The sequence below is a fragment of the Dama dama genome, chromosome 5, assembly GCF_033118175.1.
Source record: "Dama dama isolate Ldn47 chromosome 5, ASM3311817v1, whole genome shotgun sequence".
Classification (NCBI taxonomy): Eukaryota; Metazoa; Chordata; class Mammalia; order Artiodactyla; family Cervidae; genus Dama; species Dama dama.
In genome coordinates, this window is record NC_083685.1 from 107733465 (window position 1) to 107760574 (window position 27110).

A 27110-nucleotide genomic window follows, 5' to 3' on the forward strand; every position below is an offset into this window, starting at 1 on the left:
CTTATTGGAAAAGACCCTGATGCTGGGAGGGATTGGGGGCAGGAGGAGAAGGGGACAATAGAGGATGAGATGGCTGGATGGCATCACCGACTCGATGGGCATGAGTTTGAGTGAACTCCGGGAGTTGGTGACGGACAGGGAGGCCTGGCATGCTGCGATTAATGGCGTCGCAGAGAGTCGGACACGACTGAGCGACTAAACTGACTGACTGACTGACTGATGCGTTATGATTAAATGCTCACATTCAAGCTTCTTCTTGAGTTTGTGAGCCTTGTTGAGTTATTATAGTTTATAGAAAACTTTATGCCCACATAATCTCCAATAGCTATATCTCATTATATTAAGGGAGTGTCTCTCTTTTCTGGATTCTGTCATACCCACAATGTTCGTTTTATGATTTGATAATCAAGACCTCCTATCATGTCTACCAAGAACCTTTGTTTTTTTGTTGATGATAAAACTAAGATATGTGATATTACTCAAGGTAAGAGAATTAATAAAAGATTAGGATTTAGAATGTAGGATTTCTAATTGGTTGCATAGTTTACTTAAGCAAGCCATTATTTTAAAAAAGAATTGGCATCTTTCAAAAGCTTATTGGTTTAAAGGAACTGTAAATAAATATTGAAGTTTAGTTAATTATATATGCATCTAGAGTTTAGCAACATCTGCATTATTTTGGAATGCATCAAAAACAAGATGGATAGATGGATGGATAAGTGACAAAGCAGATATAACAAAATGTGAATCATAGCATCTAGATTATGAGTATACACATATATGGGTGTTCGTTTACCTTTTATGTGTATCTGAAACATTTCATAATATGATGTTGCAAAAAACATTTGTTTCACTTTGCAGTTCAGAAACCATGGACTTCATTCATACTGTGGTTTCAGAAAACCATAGACTTCCTTAAGTTGGAAATGTAATAAGTATGTCTGTGATATTTTTAGGATGATAATTTTCTAAGAATAACCTTATTATTTCTGGATGATAGTAGTCTAAGGGATAATCCTCCAGTTTGTTATTTCTGACATAACTAACTTTAAGTATCTAACTTTTATACTACTTTAAGACTTCCAGGCTAGCAATTATTGAGAGCTCAAATTCAATTCAAGCATGCTGCCCAGGAGATCCTGAGATTTTGATCTTTTTTAAGGAAAGGCAATTTCTGACTTTTCTCATAAATTTGATAAAAGGAAAGCTAATATGAGATTGGTAGTCCAGTAGGAAATGGAACTCAATTTTACATTTTTTAAATCATTTTATGGTATTAAAAATGACAGAGGTTAGAAACAAAGCTCTTATTCTTTTATTGAACTAGAATTGAAAGTGGCAGAAAATCATTTTGGCCCTGGTGCAGTAAATGTTATCACTAAAACATGTTCAGGGGATATCAGGATAGTCTCTCAAGCACCAGAGACAAAAGTTCACAGAACAAGAACTGATTTTTCTGTCCTTATCTTGAAGTTATGAGATGTACAGGAGATGAAAGTATCTTAGCTCTAATAGGACAGGCGATGGAGTATGTGTTAGAAATGATAATGTCTCCATTCTGGAGAGAGGTGAAATGGAGAGAATGTGGTGGGATGGGTGTCTCAGCAGTGACAGGCACGACGGAGGGAGTTCACAGGGACAGGAGGGTCAGCAGCTGAGCCAGCCCCAAAGATGAGGAATCCAGAACTGGAGAAAATTATACTTGTGCAAAATTATACTGTGAGCTGACAATGAAGATGGTAAGAAAGCAAGCAATACTATTTGTTAAAAGTACTGTTTGAAGATTTTGTTTGAAAGAGAGATTAAACTGGAGCTGTCAGCAGCTACTTGATTTTGAGAATCCAGTAGAAGTGAAATTTTGAGTCCATTTGGGAAAAACCAATCATTTTTGAGTATGCAGTGTGATTATTCTTTAGAATTTTGTTTAAATGGAGCAAGTTGGTAGGCATATGTTTGCTGATCCTATAATGATTAAAATTCAGAATAAGTAAGACTCTTGTGAAATTGAGTTTTCAGGTTCCAGCCAGTGTTCTATACTGCCATATGGCATAACTGGAATTAATTGCTGCTCCCAGTCTGTTTATTCTTTTACTGAATATCTAGGTGCCCTGCTTGAAATAGTAGGGATTCCACAAAAATATGTAATCACATGAGATAGATGATTGACATGTTCACGACAGCGGTCTGTATAGCTAATAGTTGCTTTTGTAGCTAATAGAAGAGCAAGCTTTTGGTAAGTTTTTCTACCCTAAACTCTCTTTTTTATTAGAAAGAACAGATGGGTAGAAGAGTTAACAAGGAAAAGAGGAAAAAATTTAGGACCTTATAGGTCAGTATAAATAGAAAAGGTAAAGCAAGAAATCCTTTTTGCTAGAGTCCTAGCTTCTTCATACTCAAGAGTGACCCATGGACCAGCAACATCAGCATCACCTGGAAAGTTGTTTAAAATGCAGAATCTCAGGCTCCATTGAATCAGACCCACTGAATCAGAACCTGCATGTTAATAAGATCCCAAGGTTATTTATATGCATATAAACATTTGAGAATCACTGCTCTACCACATACTTTTAAGTTCATTTTAAAGTCAGTTTCTTAGAACTCGGAAGACATACTTATAGAGATTATAAACTTCTTAAAGACATGGATGTTTGTTTTTTAAAAAACGATCCATCACAGTACTGGCATATGATATGAGCTCAACAATGTGAGTTGAATGAGGGGAAAACTGTTATAAATGTGTTACCTGGTCCTTGGCTAAACATTAGAACAAGAGACCCTCTATATTTTGAAATTTACTATTCAATAGCCAGCCCCACATATTCTTGTCCAAAGATAAAACACATTCTTTTTATTGAGCATTAGGAATTACAGAGCCATTTGTAAAGATAGCATCCATCTCTTTACACGTCTCCTGTGATGACATTTCTCTAACATTCTGTGGCATAAGGTTACAGGGCTGCTGCCCACGTGTTGGAGTTCTGTTGGAGCATGGATGCCAGTTAGTCCAGACATGATCCATCATAAGCCCTCTGCCTTTGGTTATCATCTTTCCTATAAAGCTTTGCACCTCCTTGTTTCCACCATCTTTCATCTTTTTTGAGGACTTCTTTTCTAACCCTTTCCCCTGTGTTTCCTAGAATCCATGTTCTAGTATAATCAAACTCCACGATCTCCTCAACCTCTTTTCTCCATCCCTGCCCAAGTAAAACATGACTCTTCTTCAGGATACTGTTTTGCTTGCAGCTATCTTAAATAGAACTTGCTCATTTTCCAGAAGTGCTGTTGGCATCCTTCATGCTCCTTGCTTGTCATTTCTAGACTTTTACTGTTCAATCTTTTGCCAAACCTCTTCCCTTTTGAGATTTGCCTACATGGTTTTAAAATTCTCTGTCATCATTTGAGTTCAGAGTGTCCCCTCATGCTATTTGAGGACTGAGGCTATGACTCATAGTTGTCATCTTCACTCTGCTGTAACCACTGCCCCCCAGAGACCTTCTCTCTCAAATTTAGCTTTTCCCTCCTAATTACATCTCTCCATTCATCATATAAATATGTTCAAATCCCTCCTAATATTAAGAAAAACATTACATCTTATACAGTGATTCCCTCTCTGGCTACTGTCCTGTATCTCTCTCTCTCTTTTTTCAACAGACACACTTCTTGAAATAGAAGCCTAGGCTAGCCATTTCTGGCTGCTGCTTCTCTGGCCACTCTTCAGTCCCCTATAATCTAGTCTCTGCTCCTATCAAGGTATTATTGCCAAAGTACCAGTAACTTGCTGATTGCATCATCCAGGTGACACTGTTCAATCCTTGTCTTATTTGGTGTATCTGCAGCATGTGACGATATTAACAACTTCCTTTTCCTCAAAAAGTAAAAACAAACAAGCAAATAAAAACTCCCTCTATTGGTCCCCATGATAGTAGTCTCTCCTGGCTTTCCTTCTTCCTTGTACTGATACTCTTAGTTTGGGCTTTGGCTTGAGCTTGTTTTTCTACCCTGCCCTCTTCACTGCTGTCTCTCAGGCTTGCCTCTTTCTCATCACATTCTTTGTAAGCAGTTGCATGCATGCCCCCTAATTCTATAACTTCCCTAGAACATGGATGACTCCTAGTTCTGCAGCTCAGCTGCACTTTCTCTCTCCAAGGCACTGTACAGCATATTGGACAGCTCCTTTTGGGTGTCTTAGAGACTATCTTATAGATATCTCAAACTTGCAAAGCTGGGACAGACCCTGCTGTATGCCTCCCTAGCAGCCACCCTCCATTCTTCCATTCTTCCTTGACAACAGCATCCCACCTTCCCAGGGAAGGACTCATGATCTGAAAGCCATTTTGTTTTGCCAGTGGTTGGTCTAGAGTTTGCATAAGATACAGTTTTGGCCAAAGAAATGTGAGGAGAAGACTTCTGATAGCTTCTCACATGACAATCTTATGCTTAAGAAAAGAAAGTGAAGTCGTTCAGTCGTGTCTGACTCTTTGCGACCCCATGGACTGTAGCCTACCAGTCTCCTCCATCCATGGGATTCTCCAGGCAAGAATACTGGAGTGGGTTGCCATTTCCTTCTCCAAATCTTATGCTTGGGAGGCCAAAATAAAGCACTGAAATGCAGTAGCCACTGTAAGACATTACTCTGCTCTAAGGTGTTAGAGCAGAAATAAGGGAAGAACCTAGGTTCTTCATGCCATTGTTGGGACCCTGCATCATGCCTAGAATCACCAGTCTTCAGACTTTTTGTTTTGAAGAAAAAATAAACTTGTACTTGCTTATGCCTCTGTCAGTCAGATTTTGTTATTTTGTAGCCAGAAGAATCATATCTGATTGAGTGTCCAGACTGAACTCATTATTTTATATTCTGCTTACCCCTAAAGTCTATTTCTGCTTTCACTAGGTCCTGACCCCCTAGGCAGAATCCTGGAAGTCACTCCTGACTCCTCTCTCTTTACACCCCAAACCATCAACAAGCCTATTGATTCTTCATCCTAAATCTTTCTTCTCCCTTCTATTCTCTTTCTCACTGGCTAAATTTTAACTCTCATGAAGTCTATTCAGAGCTTTGTACAATTCTCTTTTCTGATTCTCTGCCTCAGGCTTCTCCCTGTTCCAGTTTATTCTGCTCCTCCATTCTGTTGAAAGGGAGATTAAAAAGAAGATAATTTAATCATTTGTGCTATAGAAGAAGATATATTGATATGCAATGATAAGATATACTATATATGAAGAAATGGTTTAACTGTTTTTTTTTTGTTTTTTATTTTTTATTTTTTTTCAGAAAAATGTCTGAAAAAATATACCAAAATGTTAATGATAGTAATTTCTGGCATGTAGAGTTTGAATGATTTTTAATTTCTCCTTTTTATCTATTTGTATTTTCTAAATCTCTACAGTGAATGTGTAAATCTTAAATCACTGATATCAGAGCCTTTCCTGTTTTAAAAAGAGGCAGGGAACAAAAAGAGGCAGGGATTTAAAAACCAAAGAGTATTTATTTCCAGGTGGGAAAGGAGTTGGCACTGCAGGGAAAAGAGATGTGGATAGAGGAAATTGGGCTTTAATTGTAGCCTTGGGTCAGACTTCTATTGAAATAAATAGATGTATTTGGAGGTTTTTTTTTTTTTTTTTACTATGTAACTAAGCATGTGTGTGCATACATACACAAAAGTAAGATTATTTTTGAGCCATATGAAATACAGCAGTCCTTTTAGTAATTTATGACTTTTCTAAAATAAGTTTGTTTTTTTTTTTAATAAAGGAAGTTCATTCTCAAGGTCTTCATTAGATGAGGTATCTAATTGTTGACTAGGAACAACGCCTGTTTCTTAGATTTTATCTTTTTGAGCTGCACTGAACTGACACAGGATGAATCCCTCATTAGAAAAGGATTATCTACACTCTGTGTGGCTATTTAGTGAAACATTTGTATTTGTGAGACTAGCTTTCCAAAGTGATGGTGCTTGAGTAAACCATTCACTTCCTTCTTAAAACATCAGTCACCATGATTGATTTTCATGTTGGTTAAGAAGAGAAATGGAATTAACTAAAAGCAAGGGTGAGGATTACAAGCCGGAAGCAGTTAATTTACTTAACAAATATGTATTGGCTATTTGTTTACTCTTTGTTGGGCACAATGCCAGGTGATCAAAACAGTGTCAGAGAAGATATATCCTTGTTTTTCAAGAAGTTCTTGGGCCAGTAAGCGGCCAGACTGATGAGCAGAGCTAGCACAGAGCCCACCATGCATGGGTATCTTCTCTAGACAGTCTGAAATGTTTGGTTTCAACTTGTTACATACCTGGATTTTCACCATTTAGAGTTTCATTTAGGTGCATAGTCCTCTTTTACAAATATAAATTCACCTAGAGGGATAAGGGCTCTGATATCAGTGATTTAAGATTTACATGTTCACTGTAGAAATTTAGAAAATACAAATAGATAAAAGGGAGAAATTAAAAATCATTCAAACTCAAAGTACCAGAGTACTTTGATGTGCACTAGCCCTATTGAATGGTTTTCTTCTAACTTTTGGTTAAGATGATTGTGCTGAGGAAATTCAATAAGTTTGTTGAACCTCTGTTATGGGCCACACACAGTGCTAGGTACACTGAGGGTTATAAAATTAACAGAGGATCCTTTTCTTCAGAAAGAATGAGGGCTTTAGAAACTCTTGCCTCTGCAACTGAAGGGTTACAGTCACAGCTAACATTCATCACACAGTTACCATGTGCCAGGCCCAGTGTTGGAGGACTTTACACCCATTTCCTCATTTATCCCTCACAACAGGTGTGAGCTGAATACTATAATAATCCCCAGTTAGCAGATGAGAATACTGAGGTTCAGAGAACTTGCTCAAGTTCTAACAGCTGTTAGGGTTTGGAACTGGGATTTGAACCAAAGCAGGATGATTGTTTGGCCAGCACTCTTACTGAGGCTTGATTTCTTCATAAGTGAATAATGCTACTTCATTCATGCAACAAATATTTATTGAGCATCTACTATGTGCAAAGCATTTACGTGGTGATTATATGACAGTTTCCAGTCTTTCTATAACTTGTTGTTTTTGAACCAGGTAAACTGAATAATTATACAATACACCCACCTTGTAGGATTGTTGTTATGCATATAAAAGTGCTTAATACAAGGCATGTTACATTGTAGATACCTAATAGATATTCCCAAGAAATTTACAACCTAATGAGAAAGATAAAAAGGATACAGAAATAAGAAATCTTCATGGATGAAATGTCATCATGGCTTGGTCTTGGGTTTGAAAAGGATGGATTTTTGGTCAGATAGCACACAAAGATAGCATGTACAAAGAAACAGAGGAGATAAAAGTTTAGCCATCATTGGGAACCAAAGGATAATTCTGTTGATTAGGTATAAGGAAGTAATGAGATACATAGCTGAAAAGATAAGATGGAATCAAATCCTGGAAATGGGAATTTTTACTGGATTTGTGGAGAAGAGGTCCATGACTGAAGAGAGTAAAGCGTGGGACAGGGATGGGTAAGCTGATGCTTTAGTAGGGAATTATGGATATCATATGAGTCCCTGGGCTGAGGCCTCTGGAAGGCAGAGGATGGTTGCAAAGGGAGAGAAAAGGGATAATACTCTCAAAGGTTGCCTATGTTTATGCTCTATGCATGCCCAGAAAAGGAAGACAGATGTTTCTTTCTTCCCAGTATCTCTTGCTTTGAGCTCATATTTATATCCTTGATTCCACAGCTGCCTTTGGTTTATTATGAGCTTCGCAAGCTTTTATGGATAACCAGATAATATAACCACTTTTCAGAACTTTATGTCAGTGGGAAAATACATTCTAAATGGCCAGCATTGTGCTTCAACTTTTGAAATGTGGTTGGTTGGTAAATTAAAGATTGTGTTTACTGTATTTCAGGTTTGTAAACAAGATTTAATTTTTTTTTAAAGCAGATGCAGAAAATTTAACACTATCTATTACTTTGTTTCGTTAGGAAAATGCATTTCCAGAGCCAAACAATCAAAATGAATTTTGGAATACAGTCTATACTTGAACTAGGGGCTGCCTGTTTATAAGTCCCTTAACAGGCAACCATTTGTGAAATACCCATGTCCTTAATGGTGTTCTACAAACTTGCCCCATCATATAAATTACCTGGGGATCTTGTTAAAAGCACAGACTTCTAGGTCACTAACCTGGACATTCTGATTTACTAGGTCTGGTGTGGGCCCTGGGGAATTTGTGTTTCAATTAGGGTTCCAGGAGATTCTTAAAATCAGACAAGTAGGTGTAGAAATCTTTATTAGAAGATACCATTTTTGTTTAGATAAGTAGCTATTTTGGTTTTAAACTGAATTTTAACATTAAGGGGAACAAAGGAAGAAGGATTTGACTGGGAAGTATGAGTAGGCTGTTGGTTTGAGTGGTTAGGAGCGTCTCCCAATATGACTGGGTTTGATTGACAGGAAGATCTTTCCAGCAGAGCTTAGGGCCAGCCAGTAGCTGACAACATTTCAACCTAATTAGTTCCTAGGATGAGGGATGGAGATATGGTCAGAATAAATAGTCTCGGTCCTTTCCTTGTCCTGATGTTTGCCTGCTGTCTTAAGTGCTTCCCTGTGGCCTGGCAACATCTGGAGACATTTTTGATGCTGGGGAATCCCTTGATGTGGGACAGAACCAGAAGTCCTGGCCCCAGGATGGGTCAGGTAAGTCCTGAGATTGACTGGTGGTTGTGGTTGAACTGCTGGTGACCCTTGACCTGTATTGATGCAGCAGTAGAACTGGTCACATAGTCATTAGCCTTTAGATCTAAGCCAGTTCCCTACTTTGATGATTTGGATAATTGAGTACCTTATATAAGGGTTTAACTGTGACTGCTATAGGTACTGTACAAAGAAATAAATGGGGAGGAATGATATTTTCATATAGAATCTTGTACAATTAGAAAAAAGTCAAGTTGAGGGCCAAACTGTGGAATAATTTAAAACCAATTTCTGAATTTTTGTGTACATCTCAGTGTACACTTAAGGATAGGAGTTTTGTTTTTTTTTTTAATTTCAGTAATTCACTGTAGCTCTTAGAGTGGTTGCCATAGAAGGATGCTTTCTAGATTCTGTTTTTATATATTTGTCCAAATTTTGTTTTAGTGTGAATGAGTGAAATAATATTATGTCTTTAATTAGAATTATGTTGTTAATTTTCGATTAATCTGTGTCAGTAGCTTTAGCATTTGTATTGAATCATTTTCTTCATGAAGGCTTTTAATGAGGAAACAAATTGATTATATTTATATATTGGATTCTTGCCACCGTGATGATTATTTGGTTGTGTCTTTTGAAGTCTATTTTTGCCGGTCATTTTGTAGTTAGTCTTTGAAGCCAGGCTTTGGGTGAAAAACTTCTTCATTTGGATGTTTTAGCTTAACAAAGCTTACTTATTTTTATCTTTCTCTTCTTCATTTTCTTTCCTTCCTCTGGTTTCTCTTTTTCCCCCTCTTACCTTTGTGTGAGTAATTTAGAGGAAAAGGAGGGCACGTCTCCCTAAAGATAGGGAGAATTTGGGATAAATTCCCAATAAGAATTTGGGATAAAATCCACACTCTGTAGCATTGCTTAGAAAGCTTGCCTTCTGCCTGCCTCTTCAGCCTTGTCTCCACCGCCCTGAAATATACTCGATGCTCTACTCATGCTTAACACAGACAGCTCTTCTGCTTCTCACCTCCGTTCACTTATTTAGCAAGGTCTGTGCTACTGCCCCTGGAGGGCTTGGGAACATAAAGAGACAAGAAGCTTGTCGTGCAGCATACAGGTGCTGCTAAGGGGAGCGCATGGGGGAGCACCTAACGCAGGAGACTGGACTAAGCCTCAAGGGCCATCAGGGTTTGCTAGTAGAGGGAGGGACCTGAAGAGAAAAGTGTGCCAGCAGAGAGAGCTGTGATGTGTGAGAGCAGGAGTGTGAGCTGAGGAGGGGAGGGCCAGACTGGGGTAAGCCACTGAAGGATTTCAAGCAGGGGAATGACAAGATTTGGTTTGTGTGTTGTTAGGTGGTTAGAATAATGATGGCACTAATGGAACATTTCATGCAAAGCTGGGCTCAATAAAGGACAGAAATGGTAAGGACCTAACAGAACCAGAAGATATTAAGAAGAGATGGCAAGAATACACAGAAGAACTGTACAGAAAAGACCTTCACAACCCAGATAATCAGGATGGTATGATCACTCACCTAGAGTCAGACCTCCTGGAATGTGAAGTTAAGTGGGCCTTAGGAAACATCACTACGAACAAAGCTAGTAGAGGTGATGGAATTCCAGTTGAGCTATTTCAAATCCTAAAGGATGATGCTGTGAAAGTGATGCACTCATTATGCCAGCAAATTTGGATAACTCAACAGTGGCAACAGGACTGGAAAAGGTCAGTTTTCATTCCAATCCCAAAGAAAGGCAATGCCAAAGAATGCTCAAACTACCATACAAGTACACTCATCTCACATGCTAGCAAAGTAATGCTCAAAATCCTCCAAGCCAGGCTTCAACGGTACATGAACCATGAACTTCCAGATGTTAAAGCTGGTTTTGGAAAAGGCAGAAGAATCAGAGATCAAATTGCCAACATCTGCTGGATCATCAAAAAAGCAAGGAAAGAAAATGAAGAAGAGAAAGATAAAAATAAGTAAGCTTTGTTAAGCTAAAACATCCAAATGAAGAAGTTTTTCACCCAAAAGAGTTCCAGAGAAACATCTATTTCTGCTTTATGAAATAGCTATGAGAGGCTTTCCTCATAGCTCAGTCAGTGAAGAAACTGCCTGCAATGCAGGAGACTGGGGTTCGATTCCTGGGTCGGGAAGATCCCCTGGAGAAGGAAATGGCAATCCACTCCGGTATTCTTGCCTGTAAAATCCCATGGGCAGAGGAGCCTGACAGGCTACAGTCCATGGAGTTGTAAGAGTCGGACATGACTTAACGACTAAACCACCACCACCACCATAGCTTTATTGACTATGCCAAAGCCTTTGACTGTGTGGATCACAATAAACTGTGGAAAATTCTGAAAGAGATGGGAATACCAGATCACCTGACCTGCCTCTTGAGAAATCTGTGTGCAGGTCAACAGTTAGAACTGGACTTGGAACAACAGACTGGTTCCAAATAGGAAAATGTCAAGGCTATATATTGTGACCCTGCATATTTAACTTATATTCAGAGTACATCATGAGAAACTCGGCTGGATGAAGCACAAGCTGGAATTAAGATTGCCAGGAGAAATATCAGTAACTTCAGATATGCAGATGACATCACCCTTATGGCAGAAAATGAAGAACTGAAGAGCCTCCTGATTAAAGTGAAAGAGGAGAGTGAAAAAGTTGGCTTAAGCTCAACATTCAGAAAACTAAGATCATGGCATCCAGTCCCATCACTTCATGGCAAACAGATGGAGAAACAGTGGAAACAGTGGCAGACTTTATTTTGGGGGGCTCCAAAATCACTGCAGATGGTGACTGCAGTCATGAAATTAAAAGACACTTACTCCTTGGAAGAAAACTTTTGACCAACCTAGACAGCATATTAAAAACAGAGACATTATTTTGCCAACAAAGGTCCATCTAGTCAAGGCTATGGTTTTTCCAGTAGCCATGTATGGATGTGAGAGTTGGACTATAAAGAAAGTTGAGTGCTGAAGAATTGATGCTTTTGAACCATGATGTTGGAGAAGACTCTTGAGAGTCCCTTGGACTGCAAGGAGATCCAGCCAGTCCATCCTAAAGGAACTCAACCCTGAATATTCATTGGAAGGACAGATGCTGAAGCTGAAACTCCAAAACTTTGGCCACCTGATGCGAAGAACTGACTCATTGGAAAAGGCCCTGATGCTGGGAAAGATTGAACGCAGGAGGAGAAGGGGATGACAGAGGATGAGATGGTTGGATGGCATCACCAACTCAATGGACATGAGTTTGAGTAAACTCCAGGAGTTGGTGATGGACAGGGAGGCCTGGCGTGCTGCAGTCCATGGGGTCACAAAGAGTCAGACATGGCTGAGCAACTGAACTGACTGAATGACATAACAATTGAGGTTTACTGAAGACTGCCAAGTGCCAGGCCTAATGCTCAGTTCTTTATGTATATCATCTCAGTTAATCCTCCCAAGAATGATACGTGGGCCAAAGAACTAAACAGACATTTCTCCAAAGAAGACATACAGATGGCTAACAAACACATGAAAAGATGCTCAACATCACTCATTATTAGAGAAATGCAAATCAAAACCACAATGAGGTACCATTACACGCCAGTGAGGATGGCTGCTATCCAAAAGTCTACAAGCAATAAATGCTGGAGAGGGTGTGGAGAAAAGGGAACCCTCTTACACTGTTGGTGGGAATGCAAACTAGTACAGCCGCTATGGAAAACAGTGTGGAGATTTCTTAAAAAACTGGAAATAGAACTGCCATATGACCCAGCAATCCCACTTCTGGGCATACACACTGAGGAAACCAGATCTGAAAGAGACACGTGCACCCCAGTGTTCATCGCAGCACTGTTTATAATAGCCAGGACATGGAAGCAACCTAGATGCCCATCAGCAGATGAATGGATAAGGAAGCTGTGGTACATATACACCATGGAATATTACTCAGCCGTTAAAAAGAATTCATTTGAACCAGTCCTAATGAAACTGGAGCCCCTTATACAGAGTGAAGTAAGCCAGAAAGATAAAGAACATTACAGTATACTAACACATATATATGGAATTTAGAAAGATGGTAACAATAACCCTATATGCAAAACAGAAAAAGAGACACAGAAATACAGAACAGACTTTTGAACTCTGTGGGAGAATGTGAGGGTGGGATATTTCAAAAGAACAGCATGTATACTATCTATGGTGAAACAGATCACCAGCCCAGGTGGGATGCATGAGACAAGTGCTCGGGCCTGGTGCACTGGGAAGACCCAGAGGAATCGGGTGGAGAGGGAGGTGGGAGCGGGGATCGGGATGGGGAATACGTGTAAATCTATGGCTGATTCATATCAATGTATGACAAAACCCACTGAAATGTTGTGAAGTAATTAGCCTCCAACTAATAAAAAAAAAAAAAAAAGAATGATACATGACAGATACGGTTATTATTTCTATTTTAAAGATGAAGAAACTGAGACAGCAGCTACAGTCTCCCAGCTAGAAGATGAAGGTGTTAGAACTCTAACCTAGGCTCATCTGCAGAGCCTTGGCTCTTCACAGTCGCTGCACTTCCTTCTCCATCAGCACTGACGGGAATTGCTCAGAGAGGAGCAAAGTGGCAGGTAGACCACTTTGGACGTGGTTATATTGATCTGGGTGAGGTATTCTGAGGACTTGAGTGAATTCAGTGCCCATAGTGAGGGAGAGGAGATAGATTAAAAATAAATGAAGAAGATAGAATCTCCAGGTCTTGGTGATTGATGGGATATACATAGAATAGGGGACGAGATAGAAGATGACTCCTAAGCTTCAGTTGTGTGGATGGAGATGTTGGCCACTGAAACAGGAAACATGAGATAGGAGAGGTTTGGGACTTTGGGGACAAAGAACAGTCCTGAGAGAGAAGAGTAGAATAATTATGTCTCTTATTTTTGAATATTTTAATTAAATGTTAAATATTGACTATTTTAATATTTGATTGTTAAAAGTATTTTATATGTACGGACAGCATAGTCAAGTCTTTGGCCATTGGTTTCTTCCCTGGCCAGCCTGAGTTCCATGGCATGCTCCTCCAGTCTTCTCTTACTCTCTTGTCTTTTTATCCCACAAGCCTAGAAAGATTCTAAACTTGGGTCAATTCAGCTGTCCACCTTTTCTGATTTTACACCTGAGCAGCTAATTAGTGCTGGAGAAAAATGACACAATTGGATTGCCGCCACAGTAAATCTTAGTCTCCAACCTCAGCTGACCCCTTAGTGATGCCTGGCAGTTATTTCACATGCTCTGTATCAACAGCTTTTTTAATTTTCCTCAGTATTCTTCCCTCTAAGGTTTTTAGCTGCCTTTACCTTATCATATCACCTCTCACTCTTGCTCGACATCATAGTCTATTTCACAAGATAAAACAAAGTCTTTCAGGTTGGAACCCATTCACAGTCCTGCCCTGTCTCCCCCACACCCCCAACATCTGCTGTGGGCCTCTGCCACCTGCTCTGAACACCTGGCCCCTCTGCCTGGCTTCTCTCTGCATCCTGGGCCCGGCCTCTCTGTGGCTCTCCCCTCCAGGCATCTTCCCTCAATCTGACCCCAAGTCCACCCCCAGAAACTCTCATCTGCAGGAAGTAAAACGGATTCTGGGATTAGCCAGACCTAGATTCTGCTAGCCCCAGTTTTTACCTTGTGTGTGTTTTAGGTCACTCACACCACTTTTGCACAATTTTGCATTATTCCAGCCAAACTGGCCCACAGTTCAGGCTTTCTCTGCTCTCAGACCCTCATGGAATGTCTGGCAAATAGTGGAGAATTTTTACTGTTTGAGAGATTGAATGCAGTGTTCATAACTTGAGATATAAACGGTTTGTTGACATGTTAATGTTCATAAATTCACGCTGCCTAGAGGAGCCCCAGGAGCTAGTCCAGCTTAAAAATTTTATGTAATATTTGAAAAAAAAAAAAATTTATGTAATATTTGAGCTCAGGTGAATAAAGTGACCATGTTCACAACAAGAAAAACACCAAAGGAATTTTCAAATGAATATCACATTTTGAATCTGTTTCTGATTTTGCACAAGATAAACTGTCGTGGCTCTACAGTGTGGATTTTTAAACTCTTATGGTACAATCAGATAACCTCCTCATGTTTCGTTTTTCTCATCTATACAGTCAGGGGCTGAGTTAAATGACCTTCGATGTCCTTCTAGCTGTAAAATTCAGGGAGTATATGGTCCACAGTCACAGTCATCTAGTTATTATAACTAGTTGTCATCTAGTTATTCATCAATCAGATAACTAGGAGTCTCTGTGGTCTAAGAGTAGCTATTAACCTGAAGCAAGCAAAAAATAAATTAAATTAGGTTCTAAGTATCAGTGGTGAAAAAATGGCAGGGCAAGAGCTAAAGATAGTACAGATTAAAATATGATAATCAGCTAGAGTTCTTTGTGAGTACTGCCTTGTTTTCTCTCTCAAAACACAGGTTTGGTATCAAAAGACATCTCTGACTTTCCTTCTGAAACCTTTTGTCCCTTCTCTTGCTCTCCAGCAGCTTCCTAAACTGATTTGCTCCTCTCTTTCCCATCCAGGCTGCATATTTCTAATGGATCTGATCGCAATGGACATTATTCCCTATCCTTAAAAATGAGCAAACCAACCGGCCAATGAACCCTTCAGTTGTTCCCTTTTTTCTACACAAAGGAAAAGAAATTTTAACTCTGACCTGACATTTAGTGTCTTTCATTTTGCCACAACACAGCTAGCTAGTGTTTTTCTTTAATAGTTCATTGAGTCATATTTGGTTGTCTGTTACATGTAGGGAGTAGGGGGATTGCATAGCAACCACAATTTGCAGTGTTAATGCTAGAACACAGGGGATGAAATATTAGAATGTAGGTTTCCAGTGTTTCAATGAAAGGGCATAATCATTGAGCTCCTAGATTTTACTATTAATGTCATAGCAGGGATTTCATGTAGTGATTGTGTTACAGAAGGCTCTTAGCGGTGAATAGGATTTTATTGAATGAATTTATTTTATATTATTTCTTTTTTATTATCTGCTAATAGACTTCTAAAAAACTTTTTTTAGTCGTGGGTGATACTATCAAATCAAATCAAGTCAGATAATGTTACTTATTTATTATTTAATACAAGTTTAATTGTGACCATTGTATTTTGTAAGAGAACTTTGTGGTGCTGTCTTCTAGGGTTTCTAAAATTTCTAAAATTTGTGGACATAGACTCAAGATCACAGAACTATTACCTTCCCCCAAATAATCCAAGACTTTCTTATGACAGCTCCTTCTATTACATGAGCTATGTGCTTATCATCTGTTGTTACCATTGTTGTTGTTCAGTTGCTAAGTTGTGTCTGACTCTTTGTGACCTCATGGACTACAGCATGCCAGGCTCCTGTGTCCTCTACTGTCTTCTGGAGTTTGCTCAAATTCATGTCCATTGAGTCAGTGATGCTGTCTAACCATCTCATCCGGGGATCTTCCCAACCCAGGGATCAAACCCAGGTCTCCTGCATTGCAGACAGATTCTTTACCAGCTGAGCCACCAGGAAAGCCCCATCCTCTGCCACCCCTTCTCCTTTTGCCTTCAGTCTTTCCCAGCATCAGGATCTTTTCCAGAGAGTCAACTCTTCGCATCAGGCAACCAAAGTATGAATGTTGGATCTCTTTGCAGTCCAAAGGACTCTCAAGTCTTCAGCAGCATAATTCGAAAGCATCAGTTCTTCAGCACTCAACCTTCTTTATGGCCAAACTCTCACATTCGTACATGACTTTTGGAAAAACCAAAAGCTTTGACTATACAGACCTTTTTTGCAAAGTGATGTCTCTGCTTTTTAATATGCTGTCCGGATTTGTCATAATTTTCTTTCCAAGGAATAAGCATCTTTTAATTTCATGGCTGCAGTCACTGTCTATAGTGATTTTGGAGCCCAAGAAAATAATATCTGTCACTGCTTCTCCTTTTTCCCCTTCTATTAGCCATGAAGTAATGGGACCAGATGCCATGATCTTAGTTTTTTCAATGTTGTGTTTTCAGGTCAGCTTTTTCACTCTTCTCATTTCACCCTCATCAAGAGGCTCTTTAGTTCCTCTTCACTTTCTGCCATTAGAGTGGTATCATCTGCATATCTTTTTTTTGTTGTTGTTACCATAGTGTGTGTTTGTAACTTACTATCTTAAATTGACTATCTTTTCATGTATATTCTCTTCATGTGTATCTCATAGTTTAGAAAAGATTGTAAGCTTCCTGTAGGCAGATACTAGTTCTTGTACTTTTGATGGCTTGAAGGAACAGGGACTATAGGGGGCACCACTCCCAGGGACCTTCCCGTTTTGCTCAACTGTTTCTAAGGCTGAGGTTTCTAAGGCCACCCTTGGTGGCCCAACCAGTAAAGAATCTGCCTGCAATGTGGAAGACCCAGGTTCGATCCCTGAGTTGGGAAGATCCCCTGGAGAAGGGAAGGACAACCCACTCCAGTATTCTTGCCTGGAGAATCCCATGGACAGAGGAGCCTGGCAGAGGATCCGTGGGATCACAAAGAGTCAGACACCCCACCCCTGGGTCTCAGTCCTCTGATGCTCCATCAGAGACTTCCACCAGATGGTGCTCTTTTCCCACTTGTGTTCTAGGGTGTCATGCCCTATTACCTTTGCCCCTTGCCCATTCCTTCTGTTGAAATACTGGTAGTGGAAAGAGAATTCAAAATCAGCTGAATCTTCTTAAATGAGAGAAGAGGTTATAGGAAATATTCAGTGTAGAGACTATTAGCATTGTTCAGAAAAGTCATTTCCTTGGGTATAATCAGTATTTACCATGTGCCTCACTACTCAAGGTCAAATGCAAGGGTTTTCCTAGCCTTGTTAACTTACTACTGAAGCCCTGGTCAACCAGGTGTCCATCTGAATTCTGAGATGCCATTTCTAATGCCAGGATAACACTTTAGCGTTAGTCTTTGCAGTTTGTTTGGAGACAGCCATTACCAGGGAACAGAGATGATCAAGAGGGAAATGGCAGTCTCTGGACATTGAGTATTACAGAGAACCTACCCCTTTAGAAGTCACCACTGTTTTTGTATGAAAAACTGAAGTTCAAATCTGGACATCTGTAAGTCATCAAGAAGAGATTTGATTTTTTTTTACCAAGACAGGGAATGTACGATGGGTCTTAAATTTCTGTAGGTCACAAGTAAAACAACACTCTTAATGCTTTAGTTGTAAAAGATTTTCATCTAGATGTTCTAGATTACAGATTTTAGCCTTTCTGCATAGCTACGTTTATAATGCCATTATAATCCTTTTCATCTAACCCTACTCATCTAATCCTGTTTATCATTTTGGAGGAGGAGAGTTAGTGCCATTTTTTTGAAATCTAATGGAGTTCATGGACTCTTTTTCAAGGAAAAAGAAAACACACGTTACTTTGCACCTATAATTTTAGGGAGTTTATGAATTTCCCAAAGCTCAAATAGTTGAATCCATAGTTGACTCCAGATTAAGGACTCTCCCTGATACTAGGCTGTCTGACATAACAGTTGTAACTTCTCTTAGTACTAGGCTTGTTTTCTGCATTACAGCCAGTAGAAATGCAGTTGCCCAGCAGACCCAGATACAGATCTTGACTCTGCCACTAACAGCTGCCTGATCCTGGTCAATTTGTTTGACCATCCTGAGTCTTAGTTTCCTCATCTGTAAAATGGGGATAGTAATAGTATCATTGTATCATTGGACGGAGGTTTGTGACACTGTACAGGAGACAGGGATCAAGACCATCCCTATGGAAAAGAAATGCAAAAAGGCAAAATGGCTGTCTGAGGAGGCCTTACAAATAGCTGTGAAAAGAAGAGAAGCAAAAAGCAAAGGAGAAAAGGAAAGATATTCCCATTTGAATGCAGAGTTCCAAAGAATAGCCAGGAGAGATAAGAAAGCCTTGCTCAGCGATCAATGCAAAGAAATAGAGGAAAACAACAGAATGGGAAAGACTAGAGATCTCTTCAAGAAAATTAGAGATATCAAGGGAACATTTCATGCAAAGATGGGTTCAATAAAGGATAGAAATGGAATGAACCTAACAGAAGCAGAAGATATTAAGAATAGGTGGCAAGAATACACAGAAGAACTGTACAAAAAAGATCTTCACGAGCCAGATAATCACAGTGGTGTGATGAACTCACCTAGATCCAGACATCCTGGAATGTGAAGCCAAGTGGGCCTTAGGAAGCATCACTACAAACAAAGCTAGTAGATGTGATGGAATCCCAGTTGAGCTATTTCGAATCCTGAAAGATGATGCTGTGAAAGTGCTGCACTCAATATGCCAGCAAATTTGGAAAACTCAGCAGTGGCCACAGGACTGGAAAAGGTCCGTTTTCATTCCAATCCCTAAGAAAGGCAATCCCAAAGAGTGCTCAAACTACCGCACAATTGCACTCGTCTCACGTGCTAGTAAAGTAATGCTCAAAATTCTCCAAGCCAGGCTTCAGCAATACGTGAACCGAGAACTTCCAGATGTTCAGGCTGGTTTTAGAAAAGGCAGAGGAACCAGAGATCAAATTGCCAATATCTGATGGATCATCGAAAAAGCAAGAGAGTTCCAGAAAAACATCTATTTCTGCTTTATTGACTGCGCCAAAGCCTTCAACTGTGTGGATCACAATAAACTGTGGAAAATTCTTAAAGAGATGGGAATACCAGACCACCTGACCTGCCTCTTGAGAAACCTGTATGCAGGTCAGGAAGCAACAGTTAGACTGGACATGGAACAACAGACTGGTTCCAAATAGGAAAAGGAGTACGTCAAGGCTGTATATTGTCACCCTGCTTATTTAACTTATATGCAGAGTACATCATGAGAAACGCTGGGCTGGAGAAGCACAAGCTGGAATCAAGATTGCTGGGAGAAATATCAATAACCTCAGATAATCAGATGACACCACCCTTATGGCAGAGAGTGATGAGGAACTAAAAAGCCTCTTGATGAAAGTGAAAGAGGAGAGTGAAAAAGTTGGCTTAAAGCTTAACATTCAGAAAACTAAGGTCATGGCATCTGGTCCCATCACCTCATGGGAAATAGATGGGGAAACAGTGGAAACACTGTCAGACTTTATTTTTTGGGGCTCCAAAATCACTGCAGATGGTGACTGCAGCTATGAAATTAAAAGACGCTTACTCCTTGGAATGAAAGTTATGACCAACCTAGATAGCATATTAAAAAGCAGAGACATTACTTTGCCAACAAAGGTCTGTCTGGTCAAGGCTATGGTTTTTCCAGTGGTCATGTTATGGATGTGAGAGTTGGACTGTGAAGAAAGCTGAGCGCTGAAGAATTGATGCTTTTGAACTGTGGTGTTGGAGAAGACTCTTGAGAGTCCCTGGAACTGCAAGGAGATCCAACCAGTCCATCCTAAAGGAGATAAGTCCTGGGTGTTCATTGGAAGGACTGATGCTGAAGCTGAAACTCCAATACTTTGGCCACCTCATGCGAAGAGTTGACTCATTGGAAAAGACCCTGATCCTGAGAGGGATTGAGGGCAGGAGGAGAAGGGGACAACAGAGGATGAGATGGCTGGATGGCATCACCGACTCGATGGGCATGAGTTTGAGTGAACTCCGGAAGTTGGTGATGGACAGGGAGGCCTGGCGTGCTGCGATTCATGGGGTTGCAAAGAGTCAGACATAACTGAGCGACTGAACTGAACTGAATAGTATCGTTATAATAGTAATAATCTCATTGGATTATGATGAAGATAAAATAATACATGTAAAATGTATACTGAGAACAACACCTAGCATATGTTAAATGCTGAATACATAGTTTTATTATAATTAGGAAATGGAATTATTTTTCCTCCTTAGATAGTTCCAATAAAATGAGGATAGTTACATTTGTCTTACCTACTTCACCAGGATCTATCTAATTAGCTAGCTTAGTGGTTAAAGCTCTGAATATTTTAACCTCACTAACCATGTTTATTGGTTAGCTCCATGGTCAAGAATTTGACACCCACCTTCAAAACGCAAACTAATGATTAAAAGTTAATAGCCTTATTTTTAGGAGAAATCTCATATTCCATCTATCTCAAGTGACAAACTAGAACAGTATGTTTGCAATTTGAAAGATACTGAAATGTAATCTGAGATGGACCTCCCCCTGCAGTGGAAACACAGAATCCCAAAGCTTTCCTGTTTAATTCCTACTAAAGTGTCTGTCTGAATCTAGTTGCTAGGATTAGCTAAGATTAATAAACCTCGATTAGTAGCTTTGAAACCATGGGCAAGTTATCTCACCTCTTAATGCCTTGGTTTCCTCATTTATAAAATGGGTATAATAATAGGGTTAGAATGTGGAGGAAGTAAGTTTATATGAGTACTTAAAACAATGCCCAACAATTGACTTTTAAAAATCTTAGCATTGTTATTATCATTACTACTGCTATGATAGCTATAGCTGCTCATCAAGACTCCCTCAATATAGTGAGTTTATTTTATTTGCTGCACTTTTCCTTAAACTAAAGTTCAATTAAAACTTCTTTAATTTAAAAACACAAATAGCAAATTTTGCCTTGCACGTAAAGTAACCTTAAATTTTCAAGACTTTATTCAGGGACTTCCCTGGTGGTCCAGTGGTTAAGAATCTGCCTGCCAGTGCAGGGGACAGGAGTTCCATCCCTGGTCCTGGAAGATTCCTCATTCCTTGGGGCAACTAAGCCTGTGGGCACCACAACTACTGAGCCCATGTGCTGAAATTACTGAAGTCTGTGTGCCCTGGAACATGTGCTCTGCAACAAGAGAAGCCACTGCAATGAGAAACCCCTGCACCGCAACTGGAGAGTAGCCACCCCCACGCCTGCAACTGGAAGAAGCCCGAGTATAGCAGTGAAGACCCAGTGCAGCCAAAAATAATAGATAAATAATAATAATAAAATTTTTAAGGCTGTATTCTGTAGCATAGACTAAACGTTGTAAAATATTATTCTTCCATTTTAATTTTGGAGGCACAAGTAAAGATAGATTTATTTTGACTGAATGTGAAAATCATCATCATCAATACGGTTGCAGCATTTTCTCTGCTCATTCTGTACTCATCTTTTTTCCAGTTCCAAATATCATTTGCATGGACCTGATGATGTAGAGTATGGATATTGTAGAGGAGTGATAGCTTCCCTTTCATATTGAAGCTGAAGCTTCAAAGAGAAGATTAAAGAAGTGTTTGCCATCTATCTGCTCAGCCCTGATATGAAATTCTCAGAGGCTTTTAGGATAAACACAACTCTGTGTGTGTGTTTGCATGCTTTTTCTTCTATATATTTCCATTGTGGTCTTTGTATTTTGGTTTAAAATTTCTAGTTTCAGACTTGTTGGAGTCTCTGGCTAAGGGATAATTGTTTTTAAAGTGAAGGATAATAATTAGAAGATGTTGGCAGGATTTGACTAAATGCCTCCTAAGGAGAGTAGAATTCTCTAGTGCGGAATCATCTTTCCAGAGAATGTAATGAAGGACATCCATAGGATATATTTAACAAGATAAGATTAAGACTTTAAGTGAGTCAGCAAAGAATAATCCATGGTGCCCTCCAGTGAGAAATGAGATTGTTCACCTTTTGGCCTTGCCTTTTAGAAGTATCCTCTCTGAGCTCTGGGATAGAGTGGTGTGTGTGTGTGTGTGTGTGTGTGTGTACAGACTTCCTTTAGGGTTGTTACATAATAAATAGTTAAAATAAGAAGAAAAGAAGAAGAGGTAGTTTACCAGGGTAGTTTTATATCTCTTGAGAAAGAAACGAACTAATATTCCACTTCATGTCATTTTCTACATAAAGTTCTATATATAATTTTTATTGACAGAAATATTTAATTACAGTATCATCAAGAATAAAGCAGATTCTGCTATTTAACATCTACTAGAGAGACCTGCTACTTATTGGATTAAATTAAATTTAATTCTTTCTCCATAAACAGCCTTCTTAAGATATAACTACTGTTGGGAGAAGCAATACTTGGTATATGTGAACATATAACATCTCCTTAACTAACAAGTGAAACTAGGACACTTTATAGTATGTAGAGAAAGGAACTGAAAATGTGTGTGAGTTGGAATGGAGATGGTGAGGGGTAGGGGTAGGGGGAACAGGTAAGAGACTGAGATCATTAGTAACGTTTTATCTGTTTTGACAATTTACCATGAATTGGCCCTTTAACTGCCACTGGGGCATGGCTGTTTTTTTCTCCATCAGTAAGTGAAAACATTTGTTAGCCAAGTTTTTGCTGTTGCTGTCGCTAACATTTTGAAAAGAGGAGTGCACACACACAATCTGCACATGTTCATATCCTCATTTCTATTTATATTGAATTAGATAGAGGTTGGGTAATCATTGGAATGGGGCGGAGGCAAGGCAACACCTTGAGAAAAGATGGAAAAATAGGAATAGAAGATGGAAAATTGTTCACCCTCTTGATAATTTGCTTGGTAAGCTGTGTTTTACAGACAGGAGATTTATGGAGAACTTTTCACATTGGCCAAGTTCATTGGGAAACGGCAGTGTCTGCTCGGTGGAAATTGACCCATCATACTAATAAAAACAAATTATTTAAGTTGCAGCTAGTTTCAATTTACATATGCCCTTATGTCAGTGTGGATGCCCTTTTCCCCAGATGCTGCACCTTTATATTTCCCACCCTTCCCTTTCTCATCCCCTCTCCCCCTTTCCACTGAAGAGGTCAAAGCTGTTCTGAACCTTCCTTGCCCTCTAACCCAAGCATCTTAACATTCCTTCACCTGATTGCCAGTCCAGAGCTGTTCTGAGAAAGAAAAGGAACAAGAAAAGTCAATCACAAGGTTTCTTCACATTCTCTTCTCAACTCTGTTTATCTCCCACAAATTCATCTCTGGATTATACTCCGGAGATATATACTCCCTGCATATCTCCTTCCTCTCCATTTTCTGAATTTTTACAAAGAAATAACTTAGATGCTCTTTGGGCTGGTGTTTCCCCCCCCCCCCAAAGTAGCCACACCTTATTTCAGTCTTGAACTCAGTTGGTAAAGAATCCACCTACAATTCAGGAGACCTGGGTTTGATTCCTGGGTTGGGAAGATCTGCTGGAGAAGGGATAAGTTACCCACTCCTGTATTCTTGGGCTTCCCTTGTGGCTCAGCTGGTAAAAAATCCGCCTGTAATGCCAGAGACCTGGGTTGGGAAGAACCCCTGGAGAAGAGAAAGGCTACCCACTCCAGTATTCTGACCTAGAGAATTCCATGGACTGTATAGTCCATGGGGTCGCCAAGAGTCAAACATGACTCAGTGACTTTTCACTTTCACGTACCAGAAGACACACCATTATCATCAATGTATTACCCTTTTCCTCATCTTTTTTGGAATTTTTTTTGGGGGGATATTTTTAAGAATTGGATTAAAACTGTGAACTCTCTCCTTAGAAAAAATGCTGTTATACTCATATATGCCCCTGGGGAGTCAAGATGAGGATAGAAAAATATTCTTTCCACTTAGAGGGATAGAGATTACTATGTTTATAGCAAGAATTAATATGTGGTGACCATAAGCAAGATTGGGATATGTTGAAGAGCAGGTGGGAGGTGAGGAAATAAAGAGAAACTATAGCCAACATTTTTGAAAATTTCACTGTGATGTGAAAGGAAAGAGGGCAGCAGATGGAGGGATATGAAGGGGGTGAGGGAAGGTTTGCTTTATTTTTATATGAGCATAAATGCTGATGGAAAGGGCCACGTTGAGAGGAAGAGGTTGAATTTATATAAGAGAAAATCGATGTAATAATGTAAGTATCCTGTGAAGGCAGGAGGAAATGGAGTCCAAAGTACAATAGACTTTTGTGGGTAGCCACTATATATAACATTGCTTCTGTGGGGAGGCGGGGGAAGCAATTTATATTTCAAGTAAGTGACTTGCAAATGATCCCTTCTGCTATTGCCATTTCATTATTTGTAAGACTTCAAGGGTTATGGGGTTTGTCAGTCATTTCCCAAAATAAAAGAGGAGATAGAATGATAGACTGAATTGCAAGAGCCCCAGTCTTGGCTCGGACACTAAAATATTAGATGACCTTGAGTCAGTTGTTCATGCATCACCTGTAAAATTAAGAATTTAGGTCTAGAAGGTATTTGGGGATGTGTTGGGGGGTGGTGCTTTAGTTGTCATAACAACTGGGGGTGCCCAGAACCAATGATGCTGATTGTCCTGTAATACACAAGATAGGTTATCAAAACAAGGAATTGTCCTGGTCAAAGCCTGCAGAGCTCCTTAGGAGAAACCTGGACCATGGCTAGGTAATATTTTAGGACCTTTCTGGCTCTAAAGTCAGACTTAATCTAAGGAGATACAGTGAGTTAAATAAATTTCCCTTTCAAACCTTTAAGAATCTTTCAAATCTCAAGGACAACCCTTCAGTTTTTGTTAGAGTAGATTGTGGCTTTGGCTAGTTATTGCCTATTTAGGAGTGCTATTGCTATCATATGCCACGATTGAGAAATACAAGTTTGACTTACCTCCCTTCTTTTTCCTTTTATTTCAGATACTTTTGGAATTTTCAGCCCCAAGGTGAGTCCTCTTCAACCATTTATGGTTCATACTGAAAATGTGTAGATGGTATTGTTACTTCTGTATCTTCTAAGTAAGCTTCTCCATAGGGTGGCATTGGCCCTTTCTGAGGAAAGTCAGTGGAGTGTTTAATTAACCTTCACCCTGCTGGGCTCCCTTGCCCTGCCTTTTAGCAATAAGAAGCCCTGATGCTTCTGCCTTCTGAATGAATTAGTGCTAGATTATTCTGTAGGACCAAAGCTTTAGTATGCTTTTATTCCTTGAGCTTTGTTAGATGCCAACAGGATCCACCAGCATTCAGATAAAATGGTGGCCGAGTCCATAATAAAAGCCTTGGGAGGGCTCCAGCTCAACTAATCCTTCATTGCTCCAGAAATAAATTCCGGTGTGTTACCTCCTCAATCACAGTGCTCTTCCACACAGCCTGCCTGTCTGGCAGCAGAAGCATGTCAGAAATGGAGTAGTGTTGAAATTCCCCCTAGAACGGTATTATCACATTTTAATATGAGCCTCACTGCAGCCTCCGTGCTTCTAATTGCTTTCAAACCATTGTTTTCCTGCTTTTGCTTGATGAACCCAGCATCTGGCATGATTCTAAAAAGTACAACAGACAGCTGTGTGCAAAATTGAAAAAAAGAGGGTAAAAACACATTTTTAAAAGGTTCAAAAGTGAAAATTTTTCTGAATTCAGTTTGAGGGGGTGCCTTTAAAGTATATGCATACTTAAAAAAAAAATAAAGTATATGCATACTTTATGTACCCTGGTTGAGAATGTCACAAACATCATTCTGAATATTAACTATCTCAACTTGTTATAAATGGGAGATTTTTATTTTCTCAGAAAAATCACAGAGCATTTTAAACTAAAATAGCTTTATGAACTATTTTGCTCTATAAAATTTTTTAAACAATTGCAAGCTTTTCCAATATTTTTCTTTATTTTCATAACATCACCAATGTATCCATCTCAGTGAACAGCAGTACCTTAAAAAATCAAACTGTAATGATTCTAGTTTTATTAAAAATTTAATTTTCCTAGCTCATACTTTGAAGTCTATAAAGGTTTCTTTAAAAGCAAACTTTAAAAATAAAATATTATATTTTTGAAGTTTTTAAACTTTTGTAAATTATAACAATAGCATTTGTAACATTTTAAATAATGTGATATAGTGTTACTGTATACCTCACTGTCCTAAAGCATTTATGGCTGAAAACATAGGTTGAGAATAGAGAATTATATGTACTAATGTAGCAGTTTGTTTTGCAAAATGTGAAATATGCTATTCAAGAAATGGCCCTATAGTTCAGGGTTTAACAGATGCTAACCAAAATCCACAGGGGGCAGAATATGAATGTAAACAGGCAGAAATGAATAGAACTGTGAAGATAGAATTAATTACCTAAAGGAGAAATAAAGAATTAGTGTCAGAGATGTGGTATAGTAATGTGTTGAGAAGAGAAAATAATTTTAGAGCTTAACACAAGGGACTGTGTGGGGCTCAAAAGACAAAGCACGCATCTCACCAGATTCTTGTAATAGTGGTATTATAGTCATCGTCCAGCATAGGGCAACTTCTACACAGTCTTCCTCTTTCATAAAGAAGGCAGAGGTAGAGCAGTAAAGGAGACAACTGAAAAGAGTTTATTTAGAACAGAAAACTGTTTACTTCTTGACAATGATTGGATATATGTAGCAAATTGGATATTCTTTGCTCATTCGGAAGCAATGTAAGGAAAGATAAAATAGGAAAACCCATGTACATGTGGCTTGCCCCCAGCTTTGTTCCTCCCACTAAGAGAGTTTTAAGGGGCAGAAGAGGAAAGAAAGGGTATCTTTTACCTTGCCCTTTTGGTCAGATCTTAGCAGATTGTT

The 27110-nt window shown here is 39.2% G+C and overlaps 1 protein-coding gene across 1 annotated transcript in view; it reads left to right on the forward strand.

Annotated features, from left to right (window-relative positions):
• The window catches only part of SKAP1 (src kinase associated phosphoprotein 1), a 301141-nt gene that overhangs the window by 59751 nt on the left and 214280 nt on the right, over positions 1-27110 (forward strand). Inside the window, exon 3 of the mRNA XM_061143829.1 lies at positions 25212-25237. Coding sequence (XP_060999812.1) covers positions 25212-25237 — 26 coding nt within the window. The remainder of the gene's footprint in view (positions 1-25211; positions 25238-27110) is intronic.